The sequence below is a fragment of the Schistocerca nitens genome, chromosome 6 (assembly GCF_023898315.1).
Source record: "Schistocerca nitens isolate TAMUIC-IGC-003100 chromosome 6, iqSchNite1.1, whole genome shotgun sequence".
In the NCBI taxonomy this organism is placed as follows: Eukaryota; Metazoa; Arthropoda; class Insecta; order Orthoptera; family Acrididae; genus Schistocerca; species Schistocerca nitens.
In genome coordinates, this window is record NC_064619.1 from 247643387 (window position 1) to 247663017 (window position 19631).

General features: G+C 44.0%; 1 protein-coding gene across 2 annotated transcripts in view; it reads right to left on the reverse strand.

The window, feature by feature from the left end:
• LOC126262967 (putative ferric-chelate reductase 1 homolog) overlaps window positions 1-19631 on the reverse strand; it is a 359981-nt gene that overhangs the window by 63275 nt on the left and 277075 nt on the right. For both annotated transcript variants that reach the window (XM_049959917.1, XM_049959918.1), the window contains exon 2: window positions 13979-14314. In XM_049959917.1, coding sequence (XP_049815874.1) covers window positions 13979-14314 — 336 coding nt within the window. The remainder of the gene's footprint in view (window positions 1-13978; window positions 14315-19631) is intronic.

Sequence of the window (19631 nt, forward strand, 5' to 3'; positions counted from 1 at the left end):
TGTCCCTTCTTGCGATCTGAAAACATCGCGGAGGCATATGACACAATTCCAGCGGCCAATGGCTCATCAGTTACTGAAGTATGCATTTTTCTTGACAGATGAAAAACAAAACTATACAGATATAAATAACAGATCTACATCTACACATATAACAGAAAAGTATCATGTACTAACGAAGAAAGCAGGAGCGTTCAAATGGCGAAAACGAAATACTGCCCAAAGGCAATAAAATTTAGTACACAGTAAGGCAAAATTTATCTTATGGGCAATACTACCACTGCTCATATGCGCTGTGCCGGTGTGAGCATATAGCCGGGCTATTTTTCCGCTCCCCGCCTCAAATTTCTCACGGTGCTAGCGAGGCATGTGCGACGCGCGGCGCGAGAAACTGTGCCTCAACCACAACGCCGCGCGACCTGGCGCAGGCGCGTGTCGCGTCCCAGTCGCGTCGCGTCGCAATTTGCGCGGTCCCATTTGAACCTGTGTTGATACAAAAATGCGCGCTGCGCTGCGTCGCGCCACACGCGTTATACGCGTCTCAATTTGCGCCTAGCCTGCGGCACTGTAGCATCCACCATCCTAAGATGAAAACGTTATCACCCAAGCCACCTCCACCTCTTTCCGAGGGATGATAGGGGGTTGATAGTGGATGGAGCTTTAAAAATAGCGGCCTGATGTGTTGGAGATACCAGTAGGGTCCACAGTGACATCTGCTATGCTCAGGCCAGAAATTGGGGAATGGACTCTGGTTCTAGAAAGCAGATGGTAGTGGCCCCACACAACAGAAGAGGGAGCGAGACTGTTAAAAGAACTAGTAAATTAGATCCAGCTACCTGTTTCGCTATTTCGAAGAATGCAACAACACTGTGCACCTAACTGTTTATAAGGAATACAGTTCACCATCATAAGATAATTAAAAACGCAGAGAGCGCATCTCTGCGTACGAATCTTGTCATGGCGTGCCTCAGTCCAGGACACGGCACAGTAAAGATGAAATGTGGGGTATGGAACATTCTGCGGCAATAAGGAAAACGTTTCTAAGTTACTTTATCTGGTCATCACACCTGGGGAAATGTTGTTCATCGAAGGTTGCCTGGGAGGAGTTTCCAGTCGGCTTTACAAAACTGCCAGTTGAATTTACACATAGGTGGGATACGAGTCAGCAAATGGATAGGACACAGTGCGGAACTTGAGCTGCAAGCCTGGGTGGCAATGTCCTTCGCAGAGCGAGGCATACCAAGAACGGAACTGCAAGTGCCAGATGGTAAAATGCATGGCTTTCAACTAGCCAGCAACCTGCGGAAGACAGGGTAAGGTACTTTTCCCTTCACCCGGATCTCTTGAATGGCCCACTCATCGAGATACACGGGACATTCTCGGATGAGGTTGCATGGTCGCCATTACAACTTATACAGCGGGGAAGAAGAGGCTGGCAATTGCCCTCTTTAGCATCCCAACCGCAAGTAATACATTCGGCCATGTTTTGACAGGACATGCGAGTGTGGTTGTAACATTGACACTGGTAGCAATGCATTAGGTTTGGAATGTACAGTCAAAACCTGATGACTTTACAGGTTGGTTTGATCTTTGACGTAAGCACTACTCGATCAAACATCAGAGAAAAGAGTGGCCGTAAGTACTAAGGTAGCATCAATCTTTTTCATTCCCCAATGAACTGCACTGACGCCCTGATCAGAGAGACAAGTTCGGATTTCACCTTCAGTCAGATCACCAAGCAGCTGAGTATAAATAACACCATGCGAAGGACTCAGTGTACGACAGGCCTCGACAAGAATAGGACAGCCTTGGAGGAGCAAAACTGTAAGCAATTGTTGGGCCTGAAAATCCCAATTGGTCCGCCAGAAGCAAAATTCAATTACGTAAGCAAGAGCAGGATTTCATAGGGCCTGCAACTGCATCAACACCTTTCTGAAAAATGAACGGATTAACCGTAGCAAAGGACTGACCTACTTCAGTACGTGATACCACTACGAACTGAGGTGCAGTTGGGTGATTCTTTGAACTTTAGCCTCATTCCGTTTAAGTTGAGTCGACAGACTGACCCAGTGATTGGCTCATTGCAAACAAATCCCCCCAAGATTGCCAGCTTCTCCTACGGCGCGCTCCTTCCAACTGGGGTCGCGCGCTCAGAGGCAGGCTCACCTGCCTTAGGTCCCTACAGCACTGGGATGCCACGGTAGGTCTACTGGCAGAGACGCAATGGAGCCTCTCGCACCTGGCAGCTACCTGAGTATGGCATCTCTGCCGGCAGGCTTATGGCCACTTCCACACCAGAACGCCAGCAGAATTGCCAAGTGCTCACCTGCCGCTCATAAATTAAGGATAATTGGAGAATGTGGTGCCACACAACGTGGCACTACACAAAACTGTCGCTAATAGCATAGGCACATAGGGAACATACATGACACAGATATGTAAATCCATGGTATTGGTGATAAGTTGAGAAAACAGTCCTGAAACACGTGTGGTACAAAACGCCACTGTTTCCTGCGCATGTACCCCGACATCAATATGGTATATGATCACCATGCACACGTACACGTACACGTACACAGGCCGCACAACGGGTTGATATACTCTGGATCAGGTGGTCGAGCAGCTGCTGGGTTATAGCCTCCCATTCTTGCACCAGTGCTTATCTGAGCTCCCGAAGTGTCTTAGAGGTTTGAAGACGTGCAGCGATACATCGACCGAGAGCATCCCAGACGTGCTCGATGGGGTTTAGGTCTGGAGAACACGCAGGCCACTCCATTCGCCTGATATCTCCTGTTTCAAGATACTCCTCCACAATGGCAGCTCGGTGGGGCCGTAAGTCATCATCCCTCAGGAGGAAGGTCGGACCCACTGCACCCCTGGAAAGGCGGACATACTGGTGCAAAATGACGTCCCGATAGACCTGACCTGTTACAGTTCCTCTGTCAAAGTAATGCAGGGGTGTACGTGCACCAATTATAATCCCACCCCACGCTATCAAACCACGACCTCCATACAGGTCCCTTTCAAGGACGTTAAGGGTTTGGTATCAGGTTCCTGGTTCACGCCAGATGAAAACCCGGCGAGAATCACTGTTCAGACTATACCTGGACGTGTCCGTGAACATAACCTGGGACCACTGCTCCAATGACCATGTACGGTGTTCTTGACACCTGGCTTTATGGGCTCTTGTGACCAGGGGTCAGTGGAATGCGTCTTGCAGGTTTCCGGGAGAATAAACCCAGCCTGTTCAGTCGTCTGTAGACTGTGTGTCTGGAGAAAACTGTTCCAGTGGTTGCGGTAAGGTCCAGAGCAAGGCTACCTGCAGTACTCCGTGGCCGTCTGCAGGCACTGGTGGTGAGATATGGGTCTTCTTGTAGTGTTGTACACTGTAGTCGTCCCGTACTGTAGCGCCTGGACACATTCCTGTCTGCTGGAATCGTTGCCATAATCTTGAGATCACACTTTGTGCCAAACAGAGGACCCGTGCTATAACCTGCTGTGTTTGACCAGCCTCCAGTCGCCCTAGTATTCTACCCCTCATAACGTCTCAAATGTGTGTGTTGAAAATGGCTCAAAGAACACAGTCACCATTAGCACGTCTGAAAATGTCTGCACACTTAATCGCTGCACCGTACTCTGACACGCACCAACACATCTCTGCGTATGTGGACTGCTGCCAGCGCCACCGTGCGACGACCGCAAGTCAAACGCACCGCATGGTCATACCCAGGTGATTTAAGCCCGCAAATCGCCCACCGGAGCGTTGTTTCACCATGCGTCAGCATTAGCCTTAATTTGTAAGCATGAGTGTAGTTTTATCCGCCCACATGAGCATTATGGGTAGTTTTGAGACCGCATCATTTTATCTGCGAGATGCAGATGAAATCAGCAACGTGGGACACTCAATCTCAGAGTTATCCAAAATGCAAACTGGAAAAAAGGTGTTGGGAATTACCAGGGTCATAAATGAAGCTCAGTTCGAAGAATAAGCCTCTCCGCTTTACAATCGCGTTCTAACTACTTACAATAACGCAGTTTCTGCACTCTGGCAGGCTGGAGATCGTGGAAGTCTTCGATCCTCAATTTCTACACATCCTGTTCCCGATGCTCCACGAGAGCTTTACACCACAGACGAAGCACATTTACTATCCGCGCTATGTCACTTTTCCTCGAAACCTACTTCCAGACCGAAATAGCACAGCCTCATCTGTTTCAGCCATAGAGTAGAAATATCTCTGGAGTGAGCATTCAGAAGAGCAGAATTGATTTTGTGTTGTCAACATACGTTGCCACAATGGTCACGTGATCTCGGGACGGACGCCGTAGATTTGCCAGACATTTATTCTATAAATTTTGAATGTTGTCATATCGCTAGTAAAGACAGATTCCCTTCGTAAGTGCTGTGGATTTAGTATAAACGTTTTGCAGGCACCATAGCAGTTTACGTCTGATATTTGAAATAAATTGGACTCTCAGCTTTGAAGAGCAAAATGAACGAGCATGACGTCACAGAAGCTTCACGTCAGCATGTATTTATAATGTCTTTCATGTCACATCTCGTCAAGTCGCTGAACACAGTACTGAACGGCGAAATTGGGGTTTTGAGTCACCATCCCTAATATGCATAGAATATTACAGTATAGTATCAGAACTGAGGAGCTAACCACGACAAAATGTCAATGGCCGAAGCAAACTTTATAACATTTGTTCTTGATCAATTATGTTTAGTAAATTACTGAGAAGTGAGACAACGTTTCAAAACCTCGACATATATTTGCTAGGGAAAATAAGTACATTCATACACATCAAAGAAAGCTTCAAACGAATTAATGAAGCCTGTTAAACTTATCTATTATGTTTTTTCTTACGTAATTAATAACGTCATTAACAACTGTATTTGACTCCTTCATTAAAGCTGACTTTTTGCTTAAAATGTCATACGGTGGAATTTGCTTCGTCTACTTATGTTCTTATACATTGTGGGCGTCAGCGCCGTTGTGTTACCGTAAAACCTAAATAACTTTGCGTCTTCAGATATAAGACCTCGGTTGTGTAAGAAAGTGGAAAAAATATCCCAGTCGTCAAGGAACATCTCCAATTTGTCACTAAAACAAAGCGCTATTATAAAATAAAGAATATGAAGATACAACAGTACAAAATCCATTATTATAAGGAGAATGACAGACTGGTGGCCGTCAAAATTTTCTCCCCGAGAAACCTTGATGTACCGTGAAATGACGTGACGTTCCGTTGACGACCTGTGCGAATGCCTCCATTCGAAAGGTATTGTAGAACGTTTTGGTTTTGTGTGACGAGACGTGACGTCACCCGATGGCGGACGCGAATTGGTGTTAAACAATTGACGTCCCTAGATCACGTGACAATTCCAGTTTAATGTTGACAACATGCGCAGGACGCAATGCTCACTCCAGAGATATTTCTACTCTATGGTTTCAGCAAGTGATGCTAATGGGCCAGATACATCATACAGGTTGGAAATACAGTATTTTAGGCAGGTTTCCGACTTCTTGTCTAAACATTCATAAATTTAATTTCAGTTTATAGCAACGTACTTTTCAAATAGAAACTGAAGACCACTTCTATATACACTTTACGGTTATAACTAAAACTGTAAATATCGTTGCAGACAACAAATAGCTGCAGAGTACGCAAGTCACGAAAATCTTTTTCTCTGGTGATTATTTTCCTTAAAAAGTGACTTTTTCGCAAGTTAATCTCGGGAGATATTCACTATCTCGACAAATGAACAGACTGACAGTATCAGGGCACTGGAAAATAACACTAATGTCTTGCATAGTAAAGTGAGTCAAATAACCCGTTAATATCACGGTCAGCAATGAATGGATGTGCCCAGAACTACTTTTTCTGCATTCTCTTTTTATTTCGAACTTTCACACAAAAGTTTCAGCTCTTTTGCCGAGCTGAGACTGAAGGCTTTCATCTGGCGTCTTGTACTGCCAGACTTGAGTGCTCGCAAGGAGGCCCGGGTTCGATTCTCGGCACGAGACTGGGTATTGTGCGTCCATTTTCATCATCATTGACACGCAAGTCGCCGAAGTAGCGTCAACTAAAAAGACTTGCAATACGGCGGCCGAACCCCGAAGGGGATATCCCCGCCAGTAAATGCCATACGATCATTTCATTTCACCTGATCGCTGCCGGCAGAGCAGCCAGAAGACGTGCCGCAGCGTCCCAGTACGGTAGGGCCATCGGGTGGTTGTTCATACTTCCCGAACTATTGACAAAATTTGGGAAGGACACAGCTTAGGTAATCACCTCTCCCTGGGCCTGGCCTGCACCGGGGGGCGGGGGAGGGGGGGTGGGGGGGGTGTAACGTGCGAACACTGAACACTGTGGAAATTGAAATAAGAACACCGTGAATTCATTGTCCCAGGAAGGGGAACTTTATTGACACATTCCTGGGGTCAGATACATCACATGATCACACTGACAGAACCACAGGCACATAGACACAGGCAACAGAGCATGCACAATGTCGGCACAGTCATCTGTTACGCGTCAAACGCGTGCGTCGGTCTTCAGTAGCATACAGGGAGGACGAAGAAGCAGAAACCTCAAATGCCGAAGCGGAGGAAGGGCAGGAGATGGACAACGAAGAAAAAAAGCAGATGAGGGGTTGCTCTGGTGTCAGGCTATTAAAACTCAAGAACACATTCCCAAAAATATCTGAGACATGTTCCCGAAGGGAGGGTATAAAGAATATTACAAGTATAGACATGCACCACGGAAATGGAAGAGGTGCTGCAGGCACAAATTCACCGGAGATTAGTGAGCCCCCTGGAGCGAAAATACATGTTTGAAACGGAGGTGATCCTTCTGCTAAAGACTCATTTCTTAAAACTCTGTTCTATGATTCTGCAGGAGGTGGATTTCAGGTAGGTGACTGTTTTGTTAGTAACTTCCGTGTCGCTTCTTGTCAACAGATGGGACATACTCTTTTCCAATTACTGAGCAGTCTTTTGTTTGAGAAAGCTGTGGCAACTTAAACGTCGGTTGCAGTTTTTTCTTCTTTCAAAGACGGGGCATGTAATTGCTGGCCGCGGCAGCCGTGCGATTCTCGGCACTTCAGTCAGGTCGCAGGTTCGAATCCTGCCTTGGGCATGGATGTGTGTGTGATGTCCTTAGGTTAGTTAGGTTTAAGTAGTTCAAAGTGCTAGGGGACTGATGACCTCAGATGTTAAGTCCCATGGTGCTCAGAGCCATTTGAACCATTCTTTTGGCATGTAATTCCCTGATTCTTCCTTCTTTGAGACACTGTCTTTTGCTCCTTTGCTCCATACGTACATACATACATACCATACATACATACATACATACATACATACATACATACATACATACATACATACATCCTGAATACTCACAAAATTACAGTTATGTAACTTGAGTCATGGGATAGTGATATGCACGTATATAGGGTGGTCCATTCATAGTGACCGGGCCACATATCTCACGAAATAAGCATCAAACGAAAGAACTACGAAGAACGAAACTCTTCTAGCGTGAAGGGGGAAACCAGATGGCGCTATGGTTGGCCCGCTAGATGGTGCTGCCATAGGTCAAACGGATATCAACTGCGTTTTTTAAACAGGAACCCCATTTTTATTACATATTCGTGTAGTACGTAAAGAAATATGATTGTATTAGTTGGGCCACTTTTTTCGCTTTGTTAGCGCATTTATTTTAGGAAATGTGACTTGGAAACCTCAGGCTGGTAAAAAAGGCACCAATTACGGCCGTTAGGTGGAGGAATACCGTATAGTCCCGACAACATGGCGCTGGGGAGGCTCGAACACAAATAGGTACTCCTCCGCAAACTTCGGCACTACTTCGCCACGTTTTGCCAGCTGTAGGGGATGCTTGCCATTGGTTTAGACTAGATTCTAGAGGTTCATTCAGGCGTGAGTGTGAGGGAAAAAAAATTAAAAATATCAGGCCTAAGTGTCATGTATTATCTTGTATAGACACCTTTTATTAACCTGACACGTTCCACATCATTACGAAGTGTCGTATTCATGATGTATGGAACAAGTACTACTCTAATCAGAGAGAGAGAGAGAGAGAGAGAGAGAGAGAGAGAGAGAGCGCTGAGGCACTCTTCAAAAATAAAAAAAAGGGAAACGCTCTTTCGTTCAACTGTGCTTAAGAGTAAGCAAAATATGCCCAAAGAGTACGCATTTAGCAAATGTCACAAATGAACTCAGTATCACCCTCAAATGAAGAGCACTGTTCGTGCCACCATCTCACACAATGCGCTGGATCCACTCCTCTGGAAACGCTAAATTTCTCTACTCACATTTATCAGTCTTTTCCTTAAAGCAGACTCCTTCGTACCAAGAGCAGCGGCAACCAAATTTGAAGTCATTCGGAAACAAAAGCTATCCTTCGGACTACACACACACACACACACACACACACACACACACACACAAAAGGTAGAAATGTGCAGTTGTGCCCTAAAGAGAACATGCGCACGCTTTGGGACGTTATATGCGCGCTCTTTCGTACAGAAACAATCATTCCAAGTGTACTCAACAGATGGCAGCACACGTCACATTAGCGAAACATGTGGTTGCAGTAGGGTAGACTGGAAGTCAGTCTGTCACAACGCAGACAACTGAAAGGTACTGCTCATGTATTTTGTGTGTAACTTATGCAACATAGTACCAGATCTACATCAAGAAAGCTGAAAAGTGAGCCTTGTCTGTTTCACTCTGGAAACGCAGGATTTCTTCGGATAACTTCTACGAGGCGTTTCTGATACCACTCTGAATACAACTACGTCAGAGGCGAGCTAATTAATCAACTGTTAGGAACACAAACTGCGCTCTCTTTTGTACATTTGCCCTATCTTCCATTTTGACCACCTATCGTCAGCTTCGCTGAGGCTCTCTGGACGGTATGCCATGGCAAGAGGGCGTGCGTGGAAATATGGACGCACTTCTTATGCCGTGCACAAGCCCGGAGTGGAAATTCTAATGGACTGGAAGGAGCATGCGTGAGGCTGGTGTATGGCGGTTGACTTGGACGCCGGACGTGATCTTCCCTGGACCAGCGCGGCTCGTACCAGAGGCACCTCTCGAAAAGGGGCAGAGCGCTTTTGCCGCCGTGAACGAGGACGTACACCGCACAACACAGCGACCTGAGACTGAGCGTGGAAGCCGAGGGCTAACGACCGTCTTGCTGATCTGTAACTGGTGACCACCTGCCGGATTTGTCTGTTTCCTGCAAAGACAGCGCTGTCTCCGGCTATGACACTGACTTAACATAGACAAGTACCAGTGGTGCAGAGTAGACTGTGTCTAAAACAGTTGCGTAGTATGCGCGGTCGGCTGTAGTGCCACTCAAGTTAAATCATCCAAAGAAAAGTAAAAATTAAGCTTACGTCGGTAAGGTGGTTCTCCACTAATCGATTGCCTGTGTCATGGTTGTTTGGCCAGTTATTGCACCAGTCATTTGATTCAGTATTGAACTGGGGGGGCGATTATTTTTCTACGTCGGTTGTCACTAAATCAGTTTTGTTATTAATGTGACAGTTCTTATGAGGTACGCCAGGGGAAGTTTTTGTATAGATTATTTGCTTCAGTATTAATCTACGTACTATTACCTTTTGCAGCTGTCAAACTATATCATTTTGGGTAATATCTTGTGAGGCACTGTAGATGAAGATTTGGGGGTGTGATTGCTTTATCATGACCTGTACGCTTATTGTGTCTTTTTTCTCTCTGTTATAGAGGTTAAATTTTGTATATTTTTTACTGTAAGGCGTCACAGCACAGAGTGTGGTCCACGGGCATATTTTACTTGTGAACTGGCTACGGAAGTTTACTACGACCTGATACGCCGCCTTCACGAGCAACTGCTACCGCTACTTTTTTTAAATATTACAGCCGCAACTTTGTGTTTATCAGTTTTGTATCTTGATCTGGCCAGATCACTGTAGTTGGACCTGAACATTTTGGAGATTGTCACAGTTAAATTGTCAGTTGTTCTTTAACGGTTTCAGACGATTTGCTTTTTGAATATTAAAATTTTTAATGTATTTATCTGTTGTGTTAGTCAATCCACTTACCTTGAATTTAAAATCTATTCTACTATTGTCAATTGTGTTAAGGAGTTGGTCAATTTCCATACCTTAAAAACTAAAAAAATTACAAATAAAATTTTAAAAGATTTGATTCAATTACAAATATCATTACTGTTATTACTGATTCTGCCATAAAGATTTCTGGCTAATTAACATTTTCTGTGTGAAGTTATGTTTTTCAAGTACCGGTGTATGCAAATATTTGACATGTAATAAATGGTGTAAGTGAAATCCCAGTGGCTTGTCGCCTACGTATGCATGTCTCCAAGGTATTCTACTCAACCGCAATACATAGGAGCTAACCAATTCCAGCATTATACCCTATGTGACATGCTACATAATTTCACATTACGTTAAGCCTTTAAATGGGTAACTAGCTGCAGTAAAGCAATGCGTTAGATTTTTTTTTTACTCTGTGCATATTAAGAACACACACGTCTGTAAATCAAATATTGAAGCAGAACCTTCAGGGATATGGAACAGTTCACTACTGATGCGATTGGACATCCCTCCTTGTATAATTTAGGTTGTGATCTTAATATGGGGGCCTTAGGGTCCAGACAGGAGACATTACTTTTCTTATCCGGTCTACGAGAAATGTTTTCTTTAACTGGTCTTTTCATTTGTTGGATCTTTGCTCAGTTGGAGTATGTCGTTTCCTACATACAAACTCGGCCAAACCATATCACTTCCTAAAAAAAGTATTTCATACATGAAACAACTTGTTCTGGTTGGATGGTTAACGCAACCAAACTACTAGATCATCAGTCCTTTTTTCCCCCTAACATATAGGTCTGCTCGACTATTGATCAGAGAGCTTAACGCAAAACCCAGTAGAAGCAAACAAGGTCTGCGAAGGGCCAATAAAGGTAAAAGAAAAGAAAAAAGCGAGACAAGGATAACAACCTGTTCTGTAGAGAACAGTACCATACTAGTCGGTGAAATAAGAGAAACATTCCGTGTGCTTCCAGATTTATATCACTAGATATCACAAACCGATACTGTAATGTTCCCATTACAGAAGCCAATACACTCAGAACAAATTACTAAAGCACAGAACGTGTTCATAAGCTGAAATTAAAGAATTTATGACATTACTAGAACTAATCTTCAACTGCAATACGTTCAGGGGTAACATTTAACAGTAAGACAGACTAGTCTTGGGCTCATCCTTATCTGGTGCAATAGGAGGTATTTTCATTATCGCCTAATACAGTAAATATATCAGAATTTTAGTCCAAGGTGACTACGAGGGCTACGCTAATATTATAAATTTGTTCAGTAACGCACACAATTGATAATCAACATGGTGGCGAATATGGGTACCGACAAAGATCGTCTCTCGATTTCCCAAGTATGTGTTGGTTCTGCAGGTAATATGTGCTCTCAAAACGTAGTACGGTAGGGAGTATTTTATGTACGGAACGCGAGTTTTAGTATCACCGGAAGTGATATACGATGTGTCAGTGCAAAAGCCGTACGTGTATCAAGCACTTAGCAGAAGGTAATTTAAAGAACTCCCTAACGTTGCAGGAAAATGAAACTAATACATTAAAATAGCATCTAAAAGAAGGGAGAGACATGGGACTGTGGCGGCGTCTGTTACCACTGGAACTTATAACCTATTCTGTTCGAGTTCACTCCTATTATAGGAATGAATTTTGTTCTTTCGTGTCTTCTTAATCTTTATTGTGTTCTTTGCTTTGTTTTCGTGACACACAAAAGTTACACAAGGTTCTGGTTTTTTTTTTTTTTTTACTACTAGTGTTCTACAAGAGGAACGAAATATCTGAACACAAGAAGTATTTACGTTTTACAGAGAAAGAACCTACAGTGCGTATAAACAACGTTGATTGATAAACGTTTAATGAAGGGTATTTGAACAGGTAACAAGTCGTAATTACAGGATAAGGAAAATAGTTTTCGACGTTATTTGGCACCTGGCAAGAAAACAAGATACAAATTATAAAGGAAAAAGGGGCTATTACTGCGTTCTGCATACTTTCTGATGTGTTCCAAGCATATATTTCCTCGACCAAATGAATGTTTTCTGAAAGGTTTGGATGATACTTTTCCTATTCTTTCAGCTCTCAGGAGTGTGAACAATTTACCATACGACCTTTGACAAAAACTTCCACTATGAATTCTCATTTGGTCATTATTGAACTCTACTTTCATTGCTTTTTTACGTTTTGTTACTGTATTTCGATTTTTCCGTAAAAAAGGATAAGCCCTCAAACTCCACAGCAGACAGCTTTCACAATACCGGCCATTTTGGCGATGACGTGTAAACGAAAACGACCACTCAACACAGACGGCTCAGTACAGCAATAAACCGCCAGGGCGCTGCAGTAGACGCACTTGGTGCAAGTACTCAATTGAAACAATGAAGTCGATAGCGTAAAAGGGGCTTAAAAGCCGGTATTACACTCTCAAATATCTTGTCAAAAGAATTTTGATGGTGTAACAGGGAACTTAGTCAAATGTCGTCAAATATGTGATCAAATCTAGGGCCTCGCTGTAGATACGATCTTTAACAAATAAAAATAAAGTAATTATATAATAATTTATACTAATAATATGTAATAATAATTGTTGTTTGGAAGAGTAATTGAGAGATTAAAATTTACGCCGTGAATTTATCGAGCTTCCCACGTTCGAAGATGTACGGAACGTAGCCAGGGCTCACTATATTTTTTTGTAGACAAAGTCTCATATGTGACCTCAGCTTCAATCATGACAATGGAGTGAGTAAAACTACTAAAACAGAAAAGTATACGATTAAATAAAACATATATTCATTAAAACATATACATTAAGATATGAATGACACGTAAAATTCCATCTAAATAATTGCAGATAATTCACAAATGAGAGCGACTTATTGATTCTGCGCCTCTTTTCTGCAAATAAATATCAATATGGCTAACTGTGGAGCCACACAAAATATTACGTCCTTCTAGGACAACGAATGACATAAGAGTGAGCTGATGCCTACTGGCTGTGACAAGAGAGCGGTGTTAATTCCTTTATTTTGCATTCTCTTGTCTTAAAAAATCGATACATATAATCTAAGTTAACTAAATTAAATATTGTCTGTGCTCGAGTGCAAATGGTTCCTTAAAGATCAAAGTCGCCGCTTGTCTTCTGTTCACTGCAATGTGACATGTTACCACGTGGAGCGCTAGCATCGCTGTTATCTGTAGTATTTTTATAAACATTGCCGGTAAATACAATAGGGGTGGGTACCGACAACTACAAAATTAAGAGAGATGTATGAAGCTGATGAGGCGCTTTACAGTGTGAGGCACCCTGAATACGAAAATAGATTAAGATGATTGGAGAGCTAACCTAACCTAACCCAACCCAACCCTCTCCTGTAGCAAGGAATTTGAGTATTACAGTTAGTCTGTCTTCTGTAGATATAGCAGTTCCTAAGTGAGTATTGTGCTTTGTGATATGAGGATACACTTCACTGAGCACATACAGAAATGTATGCTCATCCATCCTTAAGTAATTGATGTACGACTTTACGTTCTCCACTATAAGCTCACCTAACAAGTTTTGTTGAAAGCTTTTATCGTGTCGTCGTAAAACCCACGGCTTTACCCAGGTACGTTTCTCTTCCGCATGTGCACACAGTGCAATTGTGGTACATACAACTGCTGCGGTTAATAACAAGTTGTTGTCAGCCATCTTGAAGTTTGACGAAAAATATGACGACAGTGTAATACCCCTTTTTAGCGCCACATCAAATATCTTTGTCAAATATATTTGACGAACATTTGATCACATCTTTGACAAAGAAATTTGATAGTGTAATAACTGCCTAAGGGACGGTCTTGTACTCACGGCGTATCGGCCGTTGCAGTTGATGGTCTTGGCGGTGTCGGGGTAGCTGGTGAAGGCGCCCTGGGCCTCGTCGGAGCCGGGCGCGCGGGCCTCGAGCAGGAAGCCGTGGATGGGCAGGCCCTGCGGCGACGCCAGCGCCACGGTCAGCTTGCCGTTGCGCGCCACCTGCCGCACCGACGGCGTCACCGTGTAGGGCGGCGGCGAACTCTGCGGCGTCGAGCCGGTGTGGCGCGGCGTCATCGAGGCGCACGTGCCGTTGGGCGCGCCGCTGCTCAGCGCCCAGCCGCGCCCACACAGGCACAGCCACAGCAGCAGCCAGGCCGTCCATTCTCGCATCTGCAACACCCGACACCTAACGTCACACCTGCTGCTCATTCACTTTCACAGTCTTATTTCTATAAAGAGGGACGGAGGTTTCAGTTTAAACAAGGCTCTGGGTTCGGCATTCAGTACTCAGCGAGTCAGAAAGGACGTTATAGCTTTGGAATAATACATAAATTTGAGATAAATTACAGAATCGGCAGATGTGTCATTTTGCAGCAAACAACCTCAAGTTACTAAAATGTAGACTTTCACGGCCGGAAATGTCATGTCGATTATAATTATCCGGGCTGTTATACCGTGGTCGGTTGATGAATTCTGTGTCAATCTCCAAGGTTTCGTCCCCGTCTGCGGGGGACATCTTCATGGGGGTGTGTAGCTCGATGGAAGGTCCCAAACACCCACTGGCTCGCTACTGACTGCCGCTAAATTCCGTGTCTGCGCGCTCCCGCGCCGAGGCGTGACGTCACGTGTTTTGGAAACATCGGTGCAATTGGCCGCTGGCCGCTGTCGTCGATCGCCGTTGCCATAACCCAGTGGTGGACGGGTGGTACACATCTATCACCGGCATCCATATACCGTTCAATTTCACGCCCTCCTCCTTTCGATTCAAATTATTAGGGTGTTCGGCGATTTAGATTGCCTCCCTGTAAGAGCCTTTCGTAATATCCGCATGTGGCCGCTAGTACTTGCGTCTCCCCGAAACGAATGTTGTGGTTCCCTGGCTGGAAAGCATGCTCCGCAACAGCTGATCGTTCCGTTTCTCCTCTTCTACAATTGCCCTTGTGCTCTTCCAAACGTTTTGAACAAGGGCAATTGAAAAGGAGAAACGGAACGATCAGCTGTTGTGGAGCATGCTTTCCAACCAGGTAACCACAATATTCGTTTCGGGGAGACTCAAGTACTAGCGGCCACATGCGGATATTACGAAAGCCTCTTACAGGGAGGCAATCGAAATCGCCGAACACCCTAATAATTTGAATCGAAAGGAGGAGGGCGTGAAATTGAACGGTATATGGATGCCGGTGTTGAATATTCTGACTGTGAAAGTCATCGGACCCATACCTCCGAACATGTTGCAAAGAACCTGGATGGAAACTGAATTCAAAATAGGCATTCTTTGAGTCACCGCAGGGGATCGCATGGAAGTGTTTGGATGTTTTAATTTTTTTTTAACTCAAATTCACATCCAACTTATTTTTTTAAGAGTAAACCAACTCCATTTAATTGTTTCTTGGGAGGAAAATGAAAATAGGGCATTTCAGCGTAAACCCCGTATAAGTTCTGCAATGTTTCGGCAACGTGCCACGAAAGTTTGAACCACTCTTTGCGTTACAAGCAGAACTTTCAAGATGCCACACTGTATGTCGCTTTCAGTTGAAGCCCATATTTGGTGAGTTTTAGATCTTACATACTACGAATAGATACTGTTTGTAAGCACCGGCACATTGAGCTGCTCTCTAAACTGTTATTAAAAAGGAGGTTCCAATGGCTCTGAGCACAATGGGACTTTACATCTGAGGTCATCAGTCCCCTAGAACTTAGAACTACTTAAAACTAACCAACCTAAGGACATCACACACATCCATACTCGAGGTAGGATTCGAACCTGCGACCGTAGCGGTCTCGCGGTTCCTGACTGAAGCGTCTAGAACAGCTCGGCCACCCCGGTCTGCTTAAAAAAGAGTTATATTTGTGATTAAACGATTTTCCTATTTTGGTGCTATAACTGCGTGACAAAGTACGCCGTTTCTAGGCAACGGGACATTGAAGATTCATAAAAATAGGTGCCTTTCTTGGTAGGCACTATTATAATTAACTGTAAGGTAACATATCGGCAATTAAAGCCGTCAGATGATCGTAACAAAATAGGTAATTGGTCGAAGTTCTTTGTCGCTTAATTGGTGTAGAAGCTGAGGTACGAATCACTGTAGAGTGGGTTCGTGTCTTGCTTTATCCTAATTTTTCATTTTTTTTATCTTCAAGTTCTCTAAAAGGCTGTGGGACTTTCTTACTAATCAACAGAAATGTTTTCTGTAATATTTAATGTTATTTAAATATAAATGTCCTGAAACGCAAAAACTCGACATGGAACTTTCTGTCTTTTAACAATTTATCGCTACTCAAATTTATGTACAATACAGACAGAACAGCGTGACTAGCATATGAACAAGGGAGGAAATGTCCCTTTTAAGAGAGCTAACGAAGGAATTTCACGTGCGTCTATTTGCGCAAACCAAATGTATGGTTTGGGAGCCGATAGAGCCGAGACCTGCCGCTGGAGAGCGCTATAGTCGCAAATGGCTTGAAAATGCAAGAAGCACGTGACGCGTGGCCTGTCTCGTGAGGTTAGATTTCTCGTCCGCGTTCACGTAAACATTAGCTGCAGAAAGCTTTTGACACCGTTCCTCACAAGCGACTTCTAATCAAGCTGCGGGCCTATGGGGTATCGTCTCAGTTGTGCGACTGGATTCGTGATTTCCTGTCAGGAAGGTCGCAGTTCGTAGTAATAGACGGCAAATCATCGAGGAAAACTGAAGTGATATCAGGTGTTCCCCAGGGAAGTGTCCTGGGACCTCTGCTGTTCCTAATCTATATAAATGACCTGGGTGACAATCTGAGCAGTTCTCTTAGGCTGTTCGCAGATGATGCTGTAATTTGGTTCAAATGGCTCTGAGCACTATGGGACTCAACATCTTAGGTCATAAGTCCCCTAGAACTTAGAACTACTTAAACCTAACTAACCTAAGGACATCACACACACCCATGCCCGAGGCAGGATTCGAACCTGCGACCGTAGCAGTGATGCTGTAATTTACCGTCTAGTAAGGTCATCCGAAGACCTGTATCAGTTGCAAAGCGATTTAGAAAAAGATTGCTGTATGGTGTGGCAGGTGGCAGTTGACGCTAAATAACGAAAAGTGTGAGGTGATCCACATGAGTTCCAAAAGAAATCCGTTTGAATTCGATTACTCGATAAATACAATTCTCAAGGCTGTAAATTCAACTTCAGTTGGAAAGACCACATAGATAATATTGTGGGGAAGGCGAGCCAAAGGTTGCGTTTCATTGGCAGGACACTTAGAAGATGCAACAAGTCCACTAAAGAGACAGCTTACACTACACTCGTTCGTCCTCTGTTAGAATATTGCTGCGCGGTGTGGGATCTTTACCAGGTGGGACTGACGGAGGACATCGAAAGGGTGCAAAAAAGGGCAGCTCGTTTTGTATTATCACGTAGTAGGGGAGAGAGTGTGGCAGATATGATACGCGAATTGGGATGGAAGTCGTTACAGCGAAGACGTTTTTCGTCGCAGCAAGATCTATTCACGAAATTTCAGTCACCAACTTTCTCTTCCGAATGCGAAAATATTTTGTTGAGCCCAACCTACATAGGTAGGAATGATCATCAAAATAAAATAAGAGAAATCAGAGCTCGAACAGTAAGGTTTAGGTGTTCGTTTTTCCCGCACGCTGTTCGGGAGTGAAATGGTAGAGAGATAGTACGATTGTGGTTCGATGTAGATCTGCCTTGTCGCGTGTGAATAAGTCTTCACCGAGCTACTGGTTTCGACTAGCGGCGCCTACAGCCCACGTGCGTTGATTCCCCTCTGAGGGAGCTTCTCTTGCTTCTAGCGTCCCCTGGACGGCAGTGTCGCATCGTGGCGGGTTCAAGGCGAGTCACTCACTATCATTTCCTCGGGGAAACGTACGGTGACCAGAAATACCGCAAGTTCTTGAGTCACAACAGCGCGTCACGGCAAGAACCACAGGACGCGCGGAAATACCACCGATAGGAGAATTCCCGTGATAATCAGCAGTGACACGGACTGAACATCCGTAGATTTTAGTATTTAGGAATCACCGCGTATTACAGACTCCCCACCGCGCTTTTCTGTCTATATGTGAAGGTGAATCTCAGGAAGTAGTGTAGCAACTCTCTGATGGACTAACTAGGAAGATGTGTGTGTATATTACCGCTACGCCAGACAAGACGTCCGTACGTAGATACGTCAGTGCTACCCCCGCAATACCGGTGCGTCTCTCTGGCATGTGCTAAAGATGAGTAGTACAAATTGTGTAGATTTTGTTTTGCAGAGTCTTGATACTCTCGATTAACGGGCAGTAAGATGGCCACGAGTAACGAGCAGATCGCTTCCAACAGTATAACCAACCACTCAACTGACCTTCCGACCACAGAAAATATTACATGCCAGGTCATAAATTTTATGAAAAATTACATTCGGAGAGAATACTATTTTTGAAAATCTAATTAACAACTTCACCAGTTGATGTGACTACAAATGCCTGTACGATACAATCTCCCCCAACAAACAAACGCTATTACAAAATTTTAAATTTATCCAAACTCTTCATAATAAAAAAAAAGAGGGTAATCCAAAAAGTAAGGTCTATTTTTTTTATAAGTACATAGACCTGTTTATTTCTACACTAGTTTACATCAGTTTACAGCTTGAACATTCCGCTATTTTTCGACATAATCACCATTTCTGTCTATGCCTTTTTGGAGACGCTGTGGCAGTTTCTGTATGCCCACATCATACCAGCTCGCCGCCATGCTGTTCAGAAAGTTATGACCCTCTTCTTTCACCTCGCCGTCGTAGCTGGATCGCTTTCCGGCCAAATGTTCTTTTAACGTAGGGAACAGGTGATAGTCAATGGGAGCCAAGTCAGGACTATAGGGTGGGTGAGTGGGTGGGTGATTATGTTCCACTGAAACTGTTGCAGGAGAGCAACGATTTGCCGAGCGAAGTGTGGGCGAGCATTGTCATGGAGAATGTGTGCGCCCTTAACGTTCCTCTTCTCCGGTTCTGAATTGCCGGTTGAGCTTTTTTCAGAGTCGCACAGTACCTGTCAGCGTTAATTGTGGTCCCAGCGATTCAGCTCCGACAACGAGGTGAAAGAAGAGGTTCATAACTTTCTGAACAGCATGGCGGCGAGCTGGTATGGCATGGGCATATAAAAACTGTCACAGCGTCCACAAAAATGCATCGACAGAAATGGTGATTATGTCGAAAAATAGCTAAATGTTCAAGCTGTAAACTGATGTAAGCCATTGTAGAAATAAACAGGTGTGTGTACTTATAAAAAAATTGGATACCTTATTTTTGGGATTCCTGATACAAGGTGGTTATAATTAAACTTTCGCTATTTGAGCCATTGTAGATAGAAATCTGTTTACCCGTAATGCTGTTCTTATAAAATAATAGCAATATTGCTGCTGTTATTCGCGGCTGTGGACGCATTAAAATACAGATAGATCCTTTTTCTGAACCGGTGGTGAATATGAAACGGAAGTTCGAATTAACTG